At 43.0% G+C, this 22,805-nt stretch overlaps 2 protein-coding genes across 7 annotated transcripts in view; both read right to left on the bottom strand.

Annotated features, from left to right (window-relative positions):
• Positions 1-7,165, bottom strand: part of LOC137546767 (Krueppel-like factor 15) — a 118,162-nt gene extending 110,997 nt beyond the window's left edge. For 3 of the 4 annotated variants that reach the window (XM_068269561.1, XM_068269563.1, XM_068269559.1), the window contains exon 1: positions 7,087-7,159. The gene's annotated coding sequence lies outside the window, so the exon portion shown is untranslated. Of the gene's footprint in view, positions 1-7,086 lie in introns of all 4 variants that reach the window. The other variant, XM_068269560.1, reaches the window with a different exon arrangement.
• A 3,088-nt stretch (positions 7,166-10,253) lies between these two features.
• The window catches only part of SLC45A3 (solute carrier family 45 member 3), an 89,388-nt gene continuing 76,836 nt past the window's right edge, over positions 10,254-22,805 (bottom strand). For all 3 annotated transcript variants that reach the window (XM_068269556.1, XM_068269557.1, XM_068269558.1), the window contains exon 5: positions 10,254-19,507. In XM_068269556.1, coding sequence (XP_068125657.1) covers positions 19,112-19,507 — 396 coding nt within the window. In that variant the 3' untranslated portion in view covers positions 10,254-19,111. The remainder of the gene's footprint in view (positions 19,508-22,805) is intronic.

Below are 22,805 nucleotides of genomic sequence, written 5' to 3'. Positions count from 1 at the left end.
CAAGGACTTCACACCAGACTAGGAATTGTGATATTGTTATTGATTACTTGTGTATGATTCTGGCTATACTCTGACCTCGCATTTGCCTACTGATTCTGTACTTCCGCCTATCTGATCCTTGTTGCTGAACTTCTGCCTGATTATCTAATATTCTCTTGCCTATCGTTCTGTACTGATATTACCTCTCTGTTGCCGAACCTTGCCTGTCTGACCACTCCTCTCACGAGTGGGCCCTTGCCACTGGTGAGGTGTTTATATATGCCCATCAGCTCCTCTGGTGAGGTGACTCTTGTTTCTGATAGTCCCTTGCCAGCTCCTCTGGTAAGGTTTTGTTAAACTATACAGTTACCGTGTCTGATAGTACTTTACCAGCTCCTCTGGTAAAGTCTTGTTAATTATACTGTCTTATCACGGATAGTACCTTGCCAGCTCCACTGGTAAGGTGTTGCCAAACTATCTCGTTCTGTTGTAACTAGGACCCACCAGATCCTCTGGTGAGGGCTAGCGCTGATTCCAGTTAGTACCCACCAGTTACTCTGGTGAGGTTCAGAGTTAGTATATAGCTCCAGTGACTGATAGTACCTTGCCAGCTCCTCTGGTAAGGGCTAGCTAAACTACTCCGTCACTTGTGCTGTTAGTACCTTACCAGCTCCTCTGGTAAGGTTTACCCAAACTGCTTTTAGGGCTCGTTTCCACTATCGCGAATCTGCATGCGTCCAACGCATGCAGATCCGCACATGTAATACAAGTGGATGGGCCTGTTTCCACTGTAGCGTTGTTGAGGTGCGTTTTTTTCAGCGTGAAAAAAACGCACAAAAGAGCCAACGATTTCGCCTGCGTCGGGAATCCGTGCGAATCGCCGCTAATGTATTTAATAGTAAAAACGCATGCGTTTGTTACATGCGTTTTTACCCGCGATTTCGCGTGCGATTTCGCACCTTTTTCAATTTTATTTAGCCCTGGCAGTGTCATGGTTAATTTCGCATGGCACCCTGCCATGCGAAATCGCAGGCGAAATCGCGGGTAAAAACGCATGTGGAAACACATCCGCATGCGTTTTTACAAGCGTCGGAATGCGGCCGAAATCGCGTCGCAACAGTGGAAACAAGCCCTTACTCTCTCTTTTGCTTATACTTTACCAGCTCCTCTGGTAAAGGTCTATTGTTTATATTTCTGTTGTTGGACTCTCCAGCTCCACTGGAGAAGTCTATACTGTTGCACCAAACCTTACACTCTGCTAGCTATACTTGTATTATTGGTGATACTGCAGATCACCACATAATCAGGTATATCGTCTGTATTATTTGTGGTTCTGCAGAGCACAAATAATCAGACGTCTGAGTTGCAGCACCCAATCGTTACAGCACCTCTTATTCCGTGTCATTCTTTTTTTTTTTTTTTTTTTTTTTTTTACTTAATTTGTGGAGTTTGAATTTCTTTATATGCATGGATTTCTTTGGCTGTTACGGGTGTGAATTTAATGTCTATGACACCATTAGAAATACTTATTTTTCCCTTCTGTATATTTTTCCAAAAAAATCTATATGTTAGTGCCATACTTAGCAGTAAATGTGTGTTTTTCTTGTTAGAAAGCTTTTGCTCACCATGGGGGGCCAGCTTATGTGATTTGGGGCCCACTTCCACTCGGGTGATGTCTGTTTCCAAATCTGATGTGGCACCCGTGGTTTTGTGGCGTACGTACGAAAAGGGCGTCGGGAAAAAAGGGCGCGTGGTATAAACGATAAATAGAAATATCGTTTATAGAAATATTGTGTAGAATTTTGTTTATAAATAGTGTTTTAAGAATTTATAAATCACTAAATAATGTGTATGAGATCGGCAATTCTTAAAACGTTAATCTTCCCTGTTTGTAAAGTGAAACTTATATTTACGTTTATTAAAAACCCTCCCTGTACCTATCCCTAACCCCTAGACCCCCTGTTGGTGCCTAAACCTAAGACCCCCCTGTTGGTGCCTAAACCTAAGACCCCCCTGTTGGTGCCTAAACCTAAGACCCCCCAGTTGGTGCCTAAACCTAAGACCCCCCTGTTGGTGCCTAAACCTAAGACCCCCCAGTTGGTGCCTAAACCTAAGACCCCCCTGTTGGTGCCTAAACCTAAAACCCCCTATGGATAATAATGTTTTACAGACATTAATAAATAAAAAATGTAAAGAAAAAAATGTAAATTACTTTTTTGGGTGGATAATAATGTTTTAGAAATGTTTTAGAAATAGTGATTTAGTATCTTCATAAACGTTATTTGTCACGGGCTCATTTTGTAAACTTAAATCATCACAAACATAGTTATAAATCCTTAAAAATCTCAGGGCGCCGTTATAAATCCTTAAAAATCTCCGGGCGCCGTTTGTTAAAACGTTAATAATCTCCGGCGCCTTTTTTTCCCTGTTCAGCGCCCATTAAACGATATTTATAATGGAAGTGAATGGGGCGCCCTTTTTGTCCACTTGTCTCATGCGCCCAAATCTACTGCTTCCGGTTTTGTGAAGCCACAGGCATATCACTATAACTGCGCCATGCAAGGCTACATGGATGTGAATGCATGTTATGATGAGGTGCAGCATCCCATTCGAATTGCACCCGCATGTGACTCAGACGGCAAGCCTGTTAATTGCATATGTGTAAAGATTTCCTTGTCCAACTCGCATGTGGTAAAACGTTGCAAATTCGGGTCTAATGGAAATGGGTCCAGTGTCTGGTTTTGCTACCCAGCCTGTTTCTATGGCCTATTGCTGGGCCCGTGCTGTTCTGTCAGTCTGACCTAGTGTTGTTGGGCTGGTACTGGCTGCTTGGTTCCCACTACAATTACATTCACCTCCCACCACAGACACTCACTCTGACTCTGAATGCTATTAAACTATACTCCTGCAGAACCCCCTCAGAGTACCAGCACCTCTCAATTATTCCCATCAGCAGCATCACTGCCTGACCACCTTCCTGTTATAATTGCCAAACTGTCTTCCACATGCACCCACATTCCCCTACTCTTCAGTAAATATCTGCCACTATAAGATCCATTAGTGGTACACTTCTCTCCTGGTCTCCCAGAATACTCTGGGGGAGAATTCCACATAGCTAATCAGCCTAGGCTAAACTTCACATGGACAGCAGGGTTATATTCAATACACAGCAATATATAGATATAGGAAGTGTTTCTAATTAGGAATCCAGGAAAATTACCTGAATGTACTGTATTTTATGTGTCAGTACAGTACCTCTTTAAAGTGAACCCAAGGTGAACCTCAGGTCAGAAAATAGATACGTACCCCATGGATCCTCCAGGGGCTTCCCATGTCTTTCCGACCACCGTGGCTCCCTAGGACCCTCCTGAATATCGAGACCACACTCCTCTTCATGCATAAGCATGGCTGTACTCAGGCATGACTAGCTCTGGCCTACTGCATAGGTGTGGCCACACTGCACCTGAATATGTCTGTACCTATGCAGCGGGACATAGCCAGTCATGCACAAGTGCATGAAGAGGAGTGCAGTAGGCTGGAGCCAGTCATGCAAAAGTGCATGAAGAGGAGCACGAGACGTGGTAGTAAGAGGAGGCTGCTGGAAGAGGAGTGTGGCAGAAGGCTACCATGAGAATGGCAGGACACTGGCCAGGACACTGCCAGGAGAGGTAGCTGTAGGCCATAGCAGGAAGTTGCTGGGAGAGGAGGCCATGGCAGGAATGCTTCTCCCTGTGTTTTAGATAAAGGTCCATTCTTCTCATGTTCATCTGCTCAACTAACTTCCTGCTGCCAGGTATTCCTCTGTTTATAGACTTGGCTGCATTTTTCAGCCACATTACCCATAGAAATACAGTATATAAATAAGGAAGTTAGTTGAGTGGAAGAGGATGGACCTCCTTCAGACTCACTTCAAGCAACATAAAAGACTGCAACACTTGGCAAAGATGTGAGATTTGGTAAGGAGCTAATTTCATTGGCTCATTACCAGGTGATCACTGTGAGCCAATCAAAGTGATCAAGAATGGCAAAATGAAAAAAAGCTCTAGTCCTTAAAGTGAACTTGAGGTGAAAATAAACTGATGAAATAAACCATTGTATTTATCCTCCTACTTTAAGATATTCCATGGTTTTATTTTATATTTAAACATTTACAAACTAGCTTTAAATATTTTGGTGTCTCTGCTCAGTGGCAGCCTATTAAGTGTCCCTGAGTGAAAATACATTAACTATTGACCTTTTTTTTTTTTTTTTTAATCTCCCCTGCCCTCAGAAGTTGCATTCTGTCAGGAAAACTTTTATGGCTGCACTTTGCTTATCTTCAGTGAGGTTTACTATATTCCCAAGAAGGTACCAACAAGACAAGTCGCTTCCATGCCCAAAAATCTTTCAGGCAGCAAAATAAACAAGTAAAATAGCCTTGTTATTATTATGTTTTGCCCTCTACATATGCCCGTTTATCTTATCATGTTACATTGCCATGGGTACATTTTAAACGGCCAAAGCCGTGCAGTCCGAAATGGGTTAAGTGGGAAGGGTCATGCTGTTTTTTTATTATTATTTATTCTCTTGGTCCCAACTTGCCTATTTTACATGACCACAGCACAGCTCTGCTGTGCGTTACCACTAAACACCTGCTGCATGCATGTAAGTCTAAAATCGTTAAAGAGACTCTGTAACATTAAAAAACGCCCCTGGGGGGTACTCACCTTGGGTGGGGGGAAGCCTCAGGATCCTAATGAGGCTTCCCACGCCGTCCTCTGTCCCACGGGGGTCTCGCTGCAGCCCTCCGAACAGCCGGCGACAGACCCGACTGTGACTTCAATATTTACCTTTGCTGGCTCCAGCGGGGGCGCTGTGGCTGCTGTCGGCTCCGAAGTAGACGGAAATACCCGATCTCAGTCGGGTCCGCTCTACTGCGCAGGCGCCGGAGACTTGCGCCTGCGCAGTAGAGCGTACCCGACGGCGGTCGGGTATTTCCGCCTACTTCGGAGCCGACAGCTGTCAGAGCGCCTGCGCTGGAGCCAAGAAGGTAAATAATGACGTCACCGCTGTACAGAGGGCTGCAGCGAGACCCCCGAGGGACAGAGGACGGCGTGGGAAGCCTCATTAGGATCCTGAGGCTTCCCCCACCCGAGGTGAGTACCCCCCAGGGGACGTTTTCACGTTACAGTTCCTCTTTAAGCCAGCCAGAGAGAAAGCTTTCATGAATGACTTCTTAATTACTTTCATTAATTACTTCTTACACGAGAAGTGTCTCAGGCACCATACTTGCCTCGTGCGCCTGCGCAGTAAGCCGCGGACAATGTGGCAGTGATTGACAGCGGCGCTTGACGCAGGCGCAGTAAGGATGACCTCGAGGTTGGCCTCGCACCGTACGGGGACCCCAGGACGGCGGTGGAGAGCGGCTGCAAGGGGCTGGAGAAAGCCCCAGGTGAGTAAAGCAGATTTTTGTTTTTTCCCCTGATGATTCCTTTAAGCCCCCTTAAAGGTAACCTTAAGTCAAAAATAAAAAATGAGTTTTACTCACCTGGGGCTTCCCTCAGCCCCCTGCAGCTGATTGGTGCCCACGTAGAGTCACTCTGATGCTCCTGGACCCGCCGGCGCCTACTACCAGTTTCGCCGTCACCAGCCGTCAGGCTGGGAAAGCGAGTGATTCTTCGCGTTCCCAGCTACAATAGCACCCCCTATACTGCTATTGCGGCCTTTCTTGCCGTCTCACCGAGTGACTCTTGTCACTTGCAATTCAGCTCAGAAGCCTGTCTGAGTCGCACTTCATTGTGCATGCGCAGCCTGACCAGGCGCGCTCTCCTGTCTCGATTCTGCAGCTGGGAGCATTCTCCACTTGTGCAGTACACTCCCAAGGAAGGGAGCACAACTTCTCATCTCAGGTTCCCTTTAAGCTCAAACGCAAGTTATTTCTGTGCAATTTTTACATACTGCATATATGAGAAATTAATAATGCCAATATAATTCATTTTTGATGCACAAAACTTGTGCACTTAAAATGATGATATATTCCACACAATATGCATTAAAAACATGAGCCTAGATTAGGCCTTCTTATAAACAAATGTATTCACATTATCTTTTCCACCACCTAACCAAAAATGCAGAACTGAAGCCTCATTTAGGGTCTGTTCAGACTGCACGCGTTTCCAGCCGCGTTTTGGAAACGGGTGCAGGAGGCCAACACGCACGACATCAGACAGTGCATATAGTGCGCTGTCTGATGTTCACACTGCATGCGTTCCCGGACCGCACAGGACTGCACGCAGATTTTGACAAAACGCGCGACTGACCCATTCACTTTTCAGTGATCGGATCAGCCACGCAACGCACACAAACGCGGATGGCGTGCGTTCGTACGCGTTGTGGTCCGCACGTGTTCCGCACGCATGGCCATCTGCATTTGTGATCTGAACGGGCCCTTAACCACTTGTCGACCGCACGCTTATACCGTGCGTCGGCAAAGTGGCAGCTGCAGGACCAGCGACGCAGTACTGCGTCGCCAGCTGCAGGCTGATTAATCAGGAAGCAGCCGCTCGCCGCTCCGTGAATAGCTTGCGGGCCGCCGATGGCAGCTCGCAGGCTAAATGTAAACACAAGCGGAAATAATCCACTTTGTTTACATTGTACGGCGCTGCTGCGCAGCAGCGCCATAAGGCAGATCGGCGATCCCCGGCCAATCAGCGGCCGGGGATCGCCGACAGGGGACATCCTGTCACTGGCTGCACAGGACGGATAGCGTCCTGTGCAGCCCGGATCACCGGGGAGGGGACAGGTAGGAGAGGGAGGGGGGAATTTCGCCGCGGAGGGGGGCTTTGAGGTGCCCCCCCCGCTAAATGCCTGCAGGCAGGAGCGATCAGACCCCCCCTGCACATCATCCCCATAGGGGGGAAAAAAGGGGGGCGATCTGATCGCTCTGTGTGCCCTCTGATCTGTGCTGGGGGCTGCAGAGCCCACCCAGCACAGATCCCATCAAACAGCGCTGGTCCTTAAGGGGGGGTAAAGGGTGGGTCCTCAAGTGGTTAAAGAGGAACTGTAACCAAGGATTGAACATCATCCCAATCAGTAGCTGATACCCCCTTTCCATTGAACAATCTTTACCTTTTCTCGAACAGATTATCAGGGATGTCTGTATGGCTGATATTGTGGTTAAACCCCTCCACCACACTATGGGAGCCTCATTGCATTGTGGGAAAGAACGGCTGTTTCCAACTGCCAAGCTACCAGTATCTTCCTCTGTGCATAGTATATCTATAAAAAAAAAGTCTGCCAGTAGTAAGGGCCCATTTCCACTAGCAATCGCTAGCGTTTGCGCTAAACGCTAGCGATTGTGATTCAGCAGTCCTAATTTTTCCCGGCGATTGCGATTTTGCTGTGCAATGCACTGCATAACAAAATCACGGCAAAAATCGCTCAGCGGCAATCACGGTAGTGGAAATTGCCTACCGCGATTCCTATGTTGTGTAGCAAACCCTAGCGACGTGTCGGTGTCATCACGCCAGATAGCGCGGTTCAGTCTTAGAGAACCGCACATGCACAGGACTTTTATGTCGGCCTGCGTGATGACACGTAGCGTGCACAGTAGGGGCGCATATGGTCGACTTCAGGCCAAAGTCGCCGATTGATGAAGCCACCAGCGGGACCGGGAGTGGAGCCAGGATGACACCGGGGGACCTCGCAGGCTGCGGGGGGCTGGAGGAAGCCCCAGCTAAGTCCAAATTGCGTTTTTAGCGTGAGCTCAGGGTCCCTTTAAGGACAGTGAGTGAAACCATGCCATACCATAAATTTTAGGTTATGCCCATTTCTGGACATAGGCTGTCCAGGCGAATGGCTGGGGCTCCTTCTTGTGTACAGGACATAATACTACACCTTCTGTATAAATGAAATTCTATTCCTGGTAGTCGCAAAAACTGTTTATTCTAACTTTTGCAGTAGCTCTGTGATGGCTTGTAACTTTCTAATGTCCTCTGTAGAGTAATCCTAGTCTGCTGCTTCACCACTCCTACTCTCAGTAGAGTATGTGTGTGTATATACAGTATATGGAAGGGGAGGTTCATTGTGCCTGGGACAGAAAGAGCCCTAAAGCCCTGCGTCCATTTTACCAATGGGGTTGATTCACAAAGCTTACTTTTCACCTTTAAAAAGGAACTCCAGTGAAAATAACGTAATGAAAGAAAGTGCTTAATTTTTACAATAATTATGTATAAATGAATGAGTCAGTGTTTGTCCATTGTAAAATATTTCCTCTCCGGCTAGATTCACGGTAGGATGTTGCGTTATGATGCGACGTTAAGATCGCAACGCAAAATTATAATACAAAGCACCAAAAAAGTTGCAACGCAAGTTAACGCTGTGTCACCGTCGCATACAGTAGATACATGCTGCGTAATATGTTGGCGCTTTATAAATACAATAATAATAATAATAAAACATACAGGCAATGAAAAGTATGCTTCCCTGTATCTGTTAATGTCTGCGTTTAGAGGTAACGCACTGCAGCAATGCTTTACAATAAATGCAACATTTACCACACGACTTTAACTTCGCACTGTGAACGTCACATAGGGTTAATAGTGCAATGCGGTAACATGCGTTATGTGACTTTATTAAAGCAGGACAATAATGTCCCACTGTGAATATAGCTTCCCTGATTTTCATTCTGAAATTTAGCATATGGCGGCATTTTTACTGCTGGCAGGTGATGTCTGTGGAAGTAGCTGCTGCTTGCTAATTGGCAGTTGAAAACAGCTGTTATTTCCCACAATGCACCATTTGAGAAAAGGTAAAGATTTCTTGTGGGAAAGGGGGTATCAGCTACTGATTGGGATGAAGGTCAATTCTGGGTTACGGTTTCTTTTTAACTGTAAGGTGCCCATACATCTAGCGATTTTGCAGTACAATCGACCATTCGATTTGATAATTTTATCGAATCGAGAAGGAATCGAGTGTGTTCCAGAATTCCCAATCGATCAAAAGTGGCTGATATCATGTCGAATCACAGAGGCGCTTCTCCTATTGAGTAACCATTGCTGTGTTTCTCCAAACTGATTGCCTGATGAAGCGGGATATTGCCCCGTGAAATGCGTTACACACCTGGAGATTTCCTAATAAATGTTTGTGTTATTATAACGGCATATTGTCCGGTCATTTTGTACCTGAGGGGGGTTGTCCACCTGCCTCCCTCCTTTTAAGCGGATTTTAATTATTTTATCCTTGCTGGCGCCTCTGTTATTCCGGTTTTACCACAGATAATGTCGAATCGACCAGCTGTCGATTGAGCAGTATGCAAGATATTGGTTGATTGCACAGGAATCGGCTACTGTTCACATATCATTTGATCGATTTTTGCATTCAGAGCATGGAGACACAACATTGGTCAGATTGATTAGTGAAGGTGAATCGTATAGGAATCGCTTGTAGTGTGTGGGGCACTAGTCGATCGACTTTCGATCAACTATACTGAAGTTGATTCCTCAATAAAGTTGATCACTTTGTTGATTGAATCAAAATAGCAAGATGTATGGCTACCTTAAAGGGAACCTTAACCGTGGTAAAAAAAAGTTTCACTTACCTGGGGCTTTCACAAGCCTCCTGCAGCTGTCCTGTGCCCGCGCAGCTCCTCCAGTGTCCTCCGGTCTCCCGCCGCCACTTAGTTTCGTTTTCGGCCGACTGCCACGCGTCCTATTCTTCCGCATTCCCCGACATAAAGTGCCGTAAAGCGCGGGCATTCGTTGCATGGACGCGCTTTACAGCACTTTAAGTCGGGAAATGCGGAAGAATAGGACGTGTTGCAGGAGGACGACTGGCAGTCGGCCGAAAACGAAACTAAGCCGCGACGGGGGACCAGAGGACACTGGAGGAGCTGCGAGGGCATAGGACGGCTGCAGGAGGCTTGGGAAAGCCCCAGGTAAGTGAAACTTTTTTTTTTTTTACCACGGTTAAGGTTCCCTTTAAGGAGATATTATCTCATGCATTAACAGATAAGGAGAGATAAATCATGAATTAATGCAGTTAAGGAGAGATAATGCATGAGATAAACAGATAAGGAGAGATAAATCATGAGTTAAGTTAGATAAGGAGAAATAAATTATTAGTTAATTTAAGGAGAGATAAATTATGAGTTAAAATAAGTGAGATAATTCAACAGAAAAACGTTGTGAATAAGCCCCAGTGTTTCTTACAGGAGGTTTACAAGGCTTGTAATTGTCATTGACCATTTTAGCATGTTGCTGAAATAACTGAACACAAAACAATTACTAGTATCCTTTATTCCTTTGTATATATTACTGTTTCCTGGAAAATAAATAATTTATACAAAAGCAAAATGAAACCCTGAACAAGACAAACGTAGCTGAGAGACTAATAAGTTGCAGTGACATAGAACTGTGTGGCAGTACAAATTAAGAAATGTCTTCCACAACGTATGTCAATATACAGTACATATTTGTCATACATAAAATTCAGCCTACAATATTCCTGTAGACAAAAGTGTAAATTTGATAAACATAAAAAGCATAAATGATTCTTAGAATAAAGAGACACCTTTTGGTTCATATCAACAGAATGTAACTAAGTGTTTTATGTATTGTAGCCATTGCATATAAACAAATGGAAACTGCATAATGTATTATGCAATGAAAATGTTATTCCTGCAGCATTAATAAACCATTTACTATGTACTCTATTTAGTGGTACAGTAGTTTTCTTTTGCATATTGTTTACATTGATTGTTGAAGACACAAGGACACTTACACACAAATGGATACAGTGTTTGACAAGAAAGAACTGCACATACAATTTTGAATACCTCCAAACTTTGAAAACATGAAGGGCCCAATTTATAGAGAGGAGGACCCTACATTCACCCAGCCTTCACCCTTGATACAACATATTTAACTTTTCAATTTTAGCTATTACAGGCGTTTCCCTATCAATATTTCTAGACAAATGATCTTAATACTTAATATATAAAGCATTTAATATTACATCTGCTGAAAAATTCACCAACCCAAACAAATAAACTGCACTCTGAAGTGATTACCTGTTAGAGATGGTCAATGAGATACTAATATTTCTTCTTGCATACAGATTGCACATTGTGTGTAGCTTAGAATTGGACCAATCAAATGCACTTCCTGAAGATTTGGATTGGCCCAATTCCGAGCTTCATATGATTTGCATGCAAGGCAGGATTATTAGCAACTTGTTGACCACCTCATTTCTCTATTAAGACTCGCTTGTCCTCGGTGATTCCATATTTATCCACTGATTCATTGTGTAGACACTTACGTGTCCACTGTTCCCATAAGGACCTATTGAGAATCTTCTCAGGGCCCTTTCACACTGAGGCGGTGCGCTAAATGTATCACACTCCACAGCAGCCTGTTAATATATAGGGGAGTTCACACTCCCCACATTGCTGTACGCTGTGCCGGAGGTGCCCTACTAACGCGCTTCAATACCTACGTTACTGTGCGCCTCGTGTCGGTCCGGGAGTCATGTAAGTCTATGGTAGCACGCGTACATTTTAAAATCCCGCTGCAGTTATCTACATCGCGGAAGCATATTTTAGAAATATGCTTCCGCACATGCCATCAATTGCTGAACAGGAAGTGAGCATCACTTCCTGTTTGGCCTGATGCCAGTCAGGGATTACCACAAACTAACGCGGTAATCCCCGGAGGCCTCTCTTTGGGGGTGCGGCTGCCGCACCGACATTCTGTGGTGTGAAGCCAGCCTAAAGGTATTTCAATCCATATCCAATGAAGATTTGAGACACATGAAAAGCTTTTTTTTAAACTAATAAATGCTAGCAGTGGATCATGGTCAGCAGATTTGATGGGTTGCTTGGTTGTTTATGAATTGTCCCCAACGTTTTCATTATTAATTCCTACTAAATCCCTATAGCAGCCCTCCCATGTTTGAATATAAATATGCCCAGTGTGTTGAAACTCCCCTGTAATTAGGTATGAAGCAGTCCTAGGTGGTAGGGGTAGCAGCAATACTTGTCGTGAGAGAAACTTCATTGGATGATGTAGTGGTGCATAAGGGGCTCCTGGGAACAAACATCTATTCAATAAATATGCCTCTAGGTAAGAGAATCCAACTGTAGCTCCTGTAGTCATATGCCTATTTTGTCTAAAGTGAAACCAAGACCTTGTAATACATGTAGCCAGATTTATCCCAGTGACCTGTCAATTTGTTAAAAAAAATCATACTTCAAAGTTTCTCATACGGGCTTATCTCTACACAAATAAAATATGCCCAATAACCCCATAATCCCTGGTGTTTAGTCACACATCATATCCAAAAATTCAAACATACACAAATACATCGTTCAACACAATTTACAATATACACAAATATATCTCCATCATTTTAACTTAAATACCCTGCAAAGTGATGCATTTTCAAACTAATATTTTACTGAAAAATGAAATGATCACAGTGATGTTTACTAATGGAGGTTCTCTTTTCACTACATCTCTAGATGGCCTGCATAGCCATTTTCTGCATAGATGCTTTTCAGTTTTTTTGTGCTTTTATGTCAGATAATCTGGTTTCATGCATGGACACAGAGAGCAATGTGCCTGGCAGTTCTCAAGTGTTGAGATAACTAGATTGCAGATTCAGCCTGTTTGGAGTCCATGCTGCAGATTCTAACCACAAACCAAGCAAGCTTGATTAAAACCCAGATGAGTGGCTATGTGCTAGCACACCATTCCTGAAAGTTATTCAGCTTCCATCAAATCATTTTGATCACACATTTGTGTATGGTGCAGGTGTGATTGTTGCGTGTGAAAATCTGTAGAATATTTTATTGCTGTATCAATGGATAAAAAAGCACACTGAAAAAAGTCATAAGTTAAGAAATGGTATACGTACAATGTTATTTGGCATTACTTATCTTTCATTGTTCCCTTAGGTAGCAGGCTTGTAGCATCTATGAATGTCTCCATAGGGTCTAGTATATACCAACAAATATTGAAATGCTGTTATTGTCTCATCTTCCATCCTGGAGGAGACAATTTATAAGATTGAGAACATCAGGGCCAATCGGCCATCTAAAGCCATTGGAGCTGCACAGAGCAAATGGTCAGTGCTAATAAAGGTATCATGGGTAGAGATGGCCCGAACCTCTGATTTTCGGTTCCCGAACTTCCGCGAAAGGTTCGGTTCGCGCGAACTTTCGCGAACCGCAATAGACTTCAATGGGGAGGCGAACTTTGAAAAATAGAAACACTTATGCTGGCCACAAAAGTGATGAAAAAGATGTTTCAAGGGGTCTAACATCTGAGTTTTTGCATGGATGAGTGGGATAGACGCCAAAAGTCCCGGGGAAAAATCTGGATTTGACGCAAAGCAGCGTTTTAAGGGCAGAAATCACATTGAATGCTAAATTGCAGGCCTAAAGTGCTTTAAAACATCTTGCATGTGTATACATCAATCAGGGAGTGTAATTAGAGTACTGCTTCACACTGACACACCAAACGCACCACAAACAGCTGTTTGCGTAGTGACGGCCGTGCTGGACTGGTGCGCACCATGGCGAGAGTGCAGGCCGTGGCGGTTTTCAAGCCCATATGGTCGGCGGGCTGTGGTAGCTCAATGATAGAACAACAGTGACTATCCAGCTGATCAAATTTGGCCTGTCCACAATGAAGCAACAACCTTATTATCTTCTTGTATGTAGGTAGGCATAGGTAGGTGCCCCAGTATAGGTAGGTAGGTGTCCCAGTATAGGTAGATAGGCATAGGTAGGTGCCCTAGTATAGGTAGGTAGGTAGGCATCGGTAGGTGTCCCCGTATAGGTAAGTAGGTGCCCCAGTAGTTAGGTAGGCATAGATAGGTGTCCCAGTATAGATAGTTAGGCAGGGCCTGGCTGGCACAGTAATAGCAATTACCAAGGTCCAGCTGCAACAGATAGGGCTGTATAATGTCAGTGTCAGTGGGCAACACAAAAAAAACACATCAGAAGAACATTAGCTCTCAAAAGAGATGTTGAGGGGTGCTATTTTAGCAATAACAATCAGCCAGGAGCAAGCTAACAAGCCTACAAGAGCCTAACTAATCTTTCCCTATGAGAGTCTGCCAGCAGCTGTCCCTTCACTAATTAATGCAGGCACACGAGTGAGTGCAATGGCCAGCGCTGCCTGCCTTTTATAAGGGGGGTGGGGCTCCAGGAGTGTAGTCTAATTGGCTACAATGTGCCTGCTGACTGTGATGTAGAGGGTCAAAGTTGACCCTAATGGTGCACTGTGGGGGAGAACCGAACTTCCGGAAAAGTTCACCTTACATGGCGAACGCGAACCACCGGAAGTTCGCCTGAAACCGTTTGACGGCGAACCGTTCAGGCCATCTCTAATCATGGGAAAATGTAGGTGAATTGGTGACAAATCTGTGGTGATGTAATGGGTAATTAAGAAGGCAGATATTCTGTGTTTTGTGACATCATTTTTATCAGCAGAACTTATAATAATTTTAAAGTCTAACTAAACTCAAAATCAAGCACGGCGAATTTTAATAGCAGTCAGGATAATAAGTGACAATTAACGGTGGTGTTCGAATCTGGGTTTCTTAATTTGGAAACCTGAATTACACTGTATACTGCACTTCAACACCAAAGCTAGTAGAGAGGGTCACGTGGTTGCGGACCACATCGCATTTCACATGACTCCGATATTTCCCCCTTCAGTCAGAAGGAGAAAACCTCAGAGTTACATGAAGCACGATGGTGAAGTGCGGTATATGGCGTAACCTGGGTTTCTGAGTGAAGAATCCCAGATTTGAACTCCAACACTAGTTACTAAACAGTGTACAGAACCACAGTGGAGGACAGAATATTTGTTTTATGGCACAAATGTGCTTCCCAGTGCAGTACAGTTCTTGTCCCTCTTGTCCCGTCTCTTTTGGATACAGCTGCTGGGCAGGTCAATCAGGTGTAACCAGCTGACCATGTGACACCCAAAGTAGGAAGAAAAACAGCAGACAGTCTACATTTCCTAGATTTCCTGCATTACACTATAAGCCATGTGTCTGCATGATGAGGCAGGAATTTGCAGATCACAGAAAGTAGGTGGTGAGCATTTGTAAGGGCTGGTTCACATTGAGGCGATTTTTCAGCGCTTTGCTGATCGCCGGCGATCAGCAAAGTGCTGCTACAATGTATCCCTATGGATACATTCACACTGCAGCGGTTGCGATGTGGTTTAATCACAAATTGGGGGTGATTGCTCTGTGATTCTCGTTCTATTGAACGGGAATCACAAGCGCAAATCGATCTGAATCGCGGCAAATCATGAGATTTGGGCTGCCGAATCACGGACGCGATCGCGGTGAATCGCACAATGTTAACCAGGGGCTTAGTCGAAACTAACAAAGTGGATAAATCTCCAGGCTATATTGGCAGTGCACAGGTGCAGCAAAACACAGCTTAGCACACGGTCTTGAAGTGGAAAACTTCAGTTCCAAATGTAACACTTAAAATTAATAATGAACATGGTTGCTTTTAGAATTTGCCATGTTAAAATTTTGGGTTAAACTGAGCTTTAAAATTTGGTACTCTATAAAAATACAGCAAATGTCACAAAACTCACATTTAACATTGGAAAAAAAACACACCTGAAAACATTTTTTTTGAATGGCATGGATTAATAATATATTGAAGAATTGTAATGATTAAGGTGCTTTAAAATATGGTGAATGATATCATCCTATCTGAGAGCCTATTGATGATGATCATTGCTACAATGGAGGTGTAGATGAAGACATGGCAACCTTAGATCTCTTAAGATAATGTGGAATAAGGATCGCTGGCTTCTACTCCTTGATGATACTCCTGTATATGTGGGTAGTGTACTGTGAAAGTGAGGTTGTAAAGTACTAACACTATATTGGTTGAACTATACCCCTGTATCAACATCCTTTTTCATTCTGTGTCTCTCTCAGTGATGACTGTTAACAGATTCTATCTGTATTTTGATTACAAGAATTTTGTTAAACTGACTAATTGTCAATAAAAACCTCTTGAAACTAAAAATATGGCGAATTTTATAATTGTGAATGCATGGTAAGTCCATCATTTACTCTTGTTATTAATAAGCCGTGTAAAGCACACCTCAGCTAAAGCTAAGCCCCCATAATCTAAGTGGCCACTCAGTTCCTTTGTCCTCCCTCTGTTGTGCTGCAGGGCAGCCATGGCCATAAGCGTTCTGCGCATGTGTGGTCGCTGTTCTTTCTGAAATGCACAGAACGCTCCCAGCTGCCATGCATAGCCTGCTATGGAGAGAAACTTGGGATACTAATATGCTCCTTGGCACTGAGTCTGATGGCAGGTCCCTTGATTTCTAGACTGTAAATCATACAGAGCTGCTAGAAGCCCCCACTCTCCTGTATCTAACAAGCTGTATAACACAGTTATTATTAATAGATAACAAAAATTATTCCCTGTGCACAGAAGACTGACAAAGTCCATCATGACTAGATAAATTAGCAAAAAAAATGTTTAGCTAGAAGCTACAGTTATTATCTGAAGAAATATTAATTTGTTATAGCAATGTAAGCCAACATGTCCATCTGTCAGTGCAATTTTAGATTTCCTTTCTTCGTATGTGTAATCCTACTTGAACAAAGATCAGAAATCAAATATAAAGGAACCAACTTATCCGTTCAAATCTCTTTCTAAAATGCTAAATAATAAGAGCACTTTAATCTTGTACACACAAGCCACTCCATGGGCAATCTTTTGGAAAGTCGATCATTATGATTGATTGCCCAATCTGTGATTAACTGACCGATCAGTCTGCAGCAGAGATCATTTTCAATCAGCAGACGATCGGATCAGTTGTATGGGATAATTTATGTGTCAGTAGTCCTTTGAGTTTGAGGCTTTTCACCCCTTATGCTGGGAACACACTTGTCTGTACAGAAAACCATGGATTTCTGACATTTACTTTCCCTTATTTAAGTTTTTTTGTTTTGTGCTTTGAGTGCAATTTTCATGCCTTTCCATTTCGCTTTCTTAATAAATCTTCCTTTTCAACAAAATAAAAAAATGCATTATCAGATTATTATTTTTTTTTTACAAAAACGCATGTGTGATTTGTGGCTCCATAGGAAAGCACTGTATACAGTAATGTTGTTACTGATACAGTAATAACTTTTTCACTTCTTAAGACTTCTTAAGACAGACCTAAAAGATATATATATACATTTACATGTGAGCCTTTATTCACCTAGCAAAAGGAAGTGTCTGTATTGTGGACTGTGCTGCAGTTGAAGGACATTTCATCATTTCATCTGGGTCCTTGTTCTGGAGACAAGGGAGAATGTCATGTTCTAAACCCTTCTCCATTCTTCTTAAAACTACTAAAAATCAATTGGATGTAAATAAAATGTAATTCCTGTTATATTTTTACAGTGACCAATGAATTGGCTGTAAGTTGTGGTGTAACACTGAACTGTAGGTGAAGGATGTCTAGCTAGGTTTGAATGGTGTCTCATCAAGGGCCTTATTCAATTAACTTTCCTCCTGAGTTTTCAGCTAGAAGATATTTTTACAACTCCGTCCTCAATGAAACACATTAAAGCCATCATCAAGCTGGCAAATACTTAAAATTAGTTTGATGTTTCCTCATGTACTTTTTCAATTGCAAAACGCTGAAAAGTTACTTTGTACAGAAGATGAAAAAATATCTCCTAGGAGAAAAGTTAATAGCATATGGGCCAAGGTTGTCTTCCAAGAAAGGATTAACTTTGCATGTTTATAAGTATTTTAGTAAGCACAGTGTCACATTATGGTTATGACTTCCCATTGTATTGGCTTTGCATTTTTTATAATGCAAAAGTCTACACATTGCCAAGTATTGTTATTTAAAAAAAGGTTGAGCACCCACTTTGCAGAAATAATTTTGGCTTCCTCATCATCTATGTACTCTCTAACTGGTAGAGTTTAGCTTGTGTTGTCAGGTTGTACAGCTCTACAGAACATCCCTCAGCAGTTTACAAACCACACATAAGGTTTCCACTTTTTGATGATATTATGTTTGGCGCATGCACAGTTGGCCAGCTTTCAGAGGGGCAACGTGGCTGAATGGAACAGAGCTGAATGATAGCGAGGGACCAGAACGACTACACAGGGCTGGAAAAGGCCCTAGGTAAGTTAAACTGAACATTACTTTCACTGTAGGTTCCTTTTAAAATAAAGATTAGACTGTTATGCTGGGTACACACGATGAGATTTCACGTTCGATTCCCGGGATCGAACGGATCGATTCGATTATTTCAAACATGTTCGATTGGATTTCGATCAGTTTTTTCATGATGGGTATGCAAAATCGACGGAAAAAACGATCGAAATCCAATCGAACATGTTTGAAATAATCGAATCGATCCGCAAATCGAGCGGGAAATCTCATCGTGTGTACCCAGCATTGAACTTCCTGGTGAGTGGACTTCCTTCTGTGATATATGCTGCTGGTCTGGCTGAACCATTTGTATGGTTTTTGAGTTGTGAGTGGTGTTACCTTATTCTTGAATGCAAATAGACAACACTGTCCAAAAATATTCAAAGCAGAATAAGGAATCCACCAAACTGTCATTATAAATTGCAACTGTGATAGAAACATGAACAATACTGTGTACCTCAGGGCTTTACACTTACCATTCAAAGCTACAGTCCCTTTTTAATGAGAATAAAAGTTTCCAGGTAAACTGCATCTTTGTATTACCCCAAGCAACAAGTAGCTAGAAGGATCTGTTATTTCAGCTTCTGAAGGTGTCCTTGAAGCATTGAAATATTCTAGTTTTTCTGCACCACCAAGAAGATGCGGCCATCCTCTCCACTTACTGCCCAAGTTAAAAGCAATATTTTCAAAGGTGTGTCCTTGCTTCCCATTGGTTAGCTCTGAAAAAGGGCTTTTCATAAAATCAACGGGTCAAATCTGCAGAAGTACTCCTAATGGCTCAATAATTCAACAGAAGTTGTGAAAAGTAAAATATCCATGTTCTGAAACAACACTGATTACCCTTTAAAGAGGGCCTTCAAGTACATTTCTAAACTTCATTTACACCTTAAATATTATACATTTCATATATCAAGGAACTTAAATCGCCTTCAGTGGTCCAGTTACAAAGGAGTTGATTTCATCATATCGCTTTTCTCAAATACTACCTTACTAGAGAAATATATAGCTATGAATCCAAATGTTGCAGCTGAGGCAACATAGGCTGTGACTGTGTGTGTTATTTGAACAATAATACCCATGGCAAGGGATGGTACCACCTGTGACAGAAGGAAAGCACTGTCAAGGATGGCCATGTCCAGACAGATTCCATTGATTGGTGCAGTTGGTTCCCCAGTGGTAATAGACCCGTCACATGAAGGACCAAGACACAAGGATGAAGAATGTGATGGAAACAGAGCCACATTATTGCTGTTCAGTGTCTCTTTCACAAATCCAGGCTTTCTCTCTTTTTCTTGGATTTCCTCCTCTGCCACGTCCTTATATTTGGGGAGAAACACCTGTTAGACAAAACAAAAATGTTTGTACCTTAAACTTCTTATTAAATTTTTTCTTTATACAGTGGGGAATGTTATTTTGCTGTTTTATGCATATACAGTATGATTGCTTATTCCAAGCTTCCAATTAAACCATTTATTATTTAATATACAATTTTGTAAGTTTTACATTATTAACTGATGACATGCCACACCTGAGTCACATGCCACACCTCATTCCTGCACTTTAGAAATGGGAAGATGCACAACCAATAGAAATGTCAGGAGCTGGCTCTAGCCTGGAAATGTCAGGAGCTGGCACTGGGAAACTCACCTGGAGGGTATGGACAGGAGCCAGCCTCTGTAACTGGTACTCTGTAATTTGAGGTGCAGAGTCTAAGTATCTCTCAGGTCTTCTCTAGGGCTTGTCATGGTAAGGATGTTCCACTGCTGACAGATAACTGTTTGCAGCCCCATAAATGCCCAATAAGGAATGGAGAGGTAAGTGGGATTAGAGCAGCGGAATTCAGCAACTGAAGGTAGAGCAGGACAGGGTCAGATGAAGTGGGAGCCAGTGATAGGTGATCAGACAGTCTAAACAAGGTATCAAAGAGTAAAGTAAGAAAAAGGCAAAGGCAAAATCAAATTCAGCAAAAGTGAGACAGTAGGTAAAACTATTTAAAGAGGAACTATAGCCAAGGATTATACTTCATCCCAATCAGTAGATGATACCCCCTTTCCCACAACAAATATTTTCCTTTTGTTAAATAGATCGTCAAGCGGGTTAGTGTGGCTGATATTGTGGTGAAACCCCTTCCATCAATGTGATGTCATGACCATAGTCATGACAGTTTTCTTTCAGTGAACCTTGTTGCATTGTGGGAAATAATTTCCAACTGCCAAGCAACCAGTATCTCCCTCTGTGTGTGTGTATATATATATATATATATATATATATATATATATGTATATATATATATATATATATATATATATATATATATATATATATATATATATCAATCTTTTAAGCCTGGTACACACCATGCAATTTCCCGTCAGATAGATGGGTCGAATAGATAATTTCCGACAGGTCAGATCTGATTTCCAATCATTTTTCTGATCGATTTGCATAGAAGTTATCAGAAAATGTATCAGAAAAATGATCTCAAATCCGATCGGATCAGTCGGGAAATTTTCTATCGACCCATCTATCTGATGGCAAATTGCATGGTGTGTACCAGGCTTAAGTCACATTGTTAGAGGGTGTGTTTTATAGCCATTTAACGGCATTGTAACATTAAAACGTCATGCATTACCCTGTTAATGGCAACATGACGTTTTAATATGTTTAATATGTCTGCTCCGCACGTGTGCGCGCCGCAACCGCCGCCGTTTTCGCGATGAGCGATTGGGGAAGAGGACCGAACGGTCCTCTACCCAATCGCAATGCCTGGAGTGAATGGACGTGACCGCGAACATCCATTCATAAAACAGGAAGCCGTCACATAGTATTTAAATGTACAAAAAAAAAAAGCGAACATTTCCTATATCGGAAAATGCTCACCAGTGCCATCTTGTGGCCAAAAAGTAAAATTACACCTACAGACACATACATACTTAACCAACACTAATAAAATGAATGACTTTCATTACCAAAGCCCCCCCTAAACCCCCCCCCCCAAATTAAAAAACAAAATAAAAATAAAACAAAAACTCAAAAATAAATAGCTGCCTTAGGGGCTCAGCTTCCTGGCCGCAATAGCGGCATAGGGGGCGATATACAGGCTGGGAACGCAAACAATCACTCGCGTTCCCATGCCTTCGGGTGCAGAGGCATCGGAGCGGAGCTGCGAGGGCACCGATCGGCTGCAGGGGGCGGAGGGAAGCCCCAGGTGAGTTCATCTCATTTTTTTTTTTTTTTTGTGGCTTTAGGTTCACTTTAAAGGAGAATTCCATATTCATAAAAAATAAATACAATTATTTTTTATAATTTATGCTGTAAAATACTTAAATCAAAGCACAATATTTCACTGAATGTTTTGTTTATCACCAGTGGCGTAACTAAGGAGCTTGGGGCCCTGGTGAGAGTTTTACATGGGACCTCAAGCACTCGATTGATATGAAGCCCCAAAATCTATCAAGGAGAGCTGCAGTATCAAAGAGGTGTAATCAGAGTAAGGAAACAGTTAGTTAAGGATTACTACTATGCAAAGCACATATAGAGGTGTTCATTACTAGCATAGCTGCCCCGATGTGGTCACAACCTCTGCACCCTCTATTGCTTAGCCACTGTTTATCACTATAGTAAAGTGACTGTACTTGCAGTCACTGGTATCCATTTGCCAATCTCAGTGAGTATAGTGAAGTAATGTTCTCTAGTAAGCTCCAGGCAAAGTTGAACAAATCGGGTGAATTGGGTGCGGGGATCGGCATGCATTCGATAGATGCCTGCACAAAGTATCTGTAATCAGGTGCCTAGACAGTGAGTTGGGCCTCCAATGTAGCCCTTGTAACTGGCTACAGAAATAGCCGATTGGATTTTAGGTAGGGGAGGAATACTGGAGCCGATTGTCTATGTTGTAGACAATAGGCTACAATAGCAGTCGTTTTGGGCACAAAAGTGGGAGGTTAGTGTTAGGCACCTGGAGGGGGGTTAGTGTTAAGTATTAGATGGGGGGGTTGGTTTTAGCAACTATGAGAGGAGGGTTCGAATGAGAATGGTAAGTGCATAGTAAAATATCAGTAATGTAAAGTACCAATATTTTTAGTAGCAACACCAACTGGCTCCCAACTCACGCCACGGCACCACCTGATGCCCATCTCATGCCCCGGTACCATCCAGCACCCAACTAATGCCATGACAACACAATATATACTCAAGTGCACTGACAGATACAAACCTGGGTGAGTGCTGTAATCAGACAGGTTTTTCCAGAACTTGCCAGATGGGATTATTCTACTATAATAACCCTTTGGGAACCGGCTGCCTAACACCCCTTAAGGACCAGGCCATTTTACATGCGGGGGGGGCGCATATGGGGGGGGGTCAGGCAGCCATATCCCCAGTATACCTAGCTAGGCATGGTATCCACAGTATAGCCTGGTGTCTGCCGTATTGTAAGCAGCCTTCACTCTCCTTCCAGGCCCCACTGATGAACAGCTCTAGCCCACTCCGCTCTGGCCAGCATCCTCGCTCGCACTGCCGTTAAGTTCCGGGTCGTGGCTTGATGACGGCCAGAGCAGAGGCGAGCGACAATCGCCGGGGGAACGTCAGGAAGTTGAATCCCCGTCCTTCTTCCCCTCAGACCGCCACTGCCAA

Source organism: Hyperolius riggenbachi, chromosome 2 (assembly GCF_040937935.1).
Source record: "Hyperolius riggenbachi isolate aHypRig1 chromosome 2, aHypRig1.pri, whole genome shotgun sequence".
Lineage (NCBI taxonomy): Eukaryota > Metazoa > Chordata > Amphibia > Anura > Hyperoliidae > Hyperolius > Hyperolius riggenbachi.
This window is presented reverse-complemented; position numbering and strand designations above follow the sequence as displayed.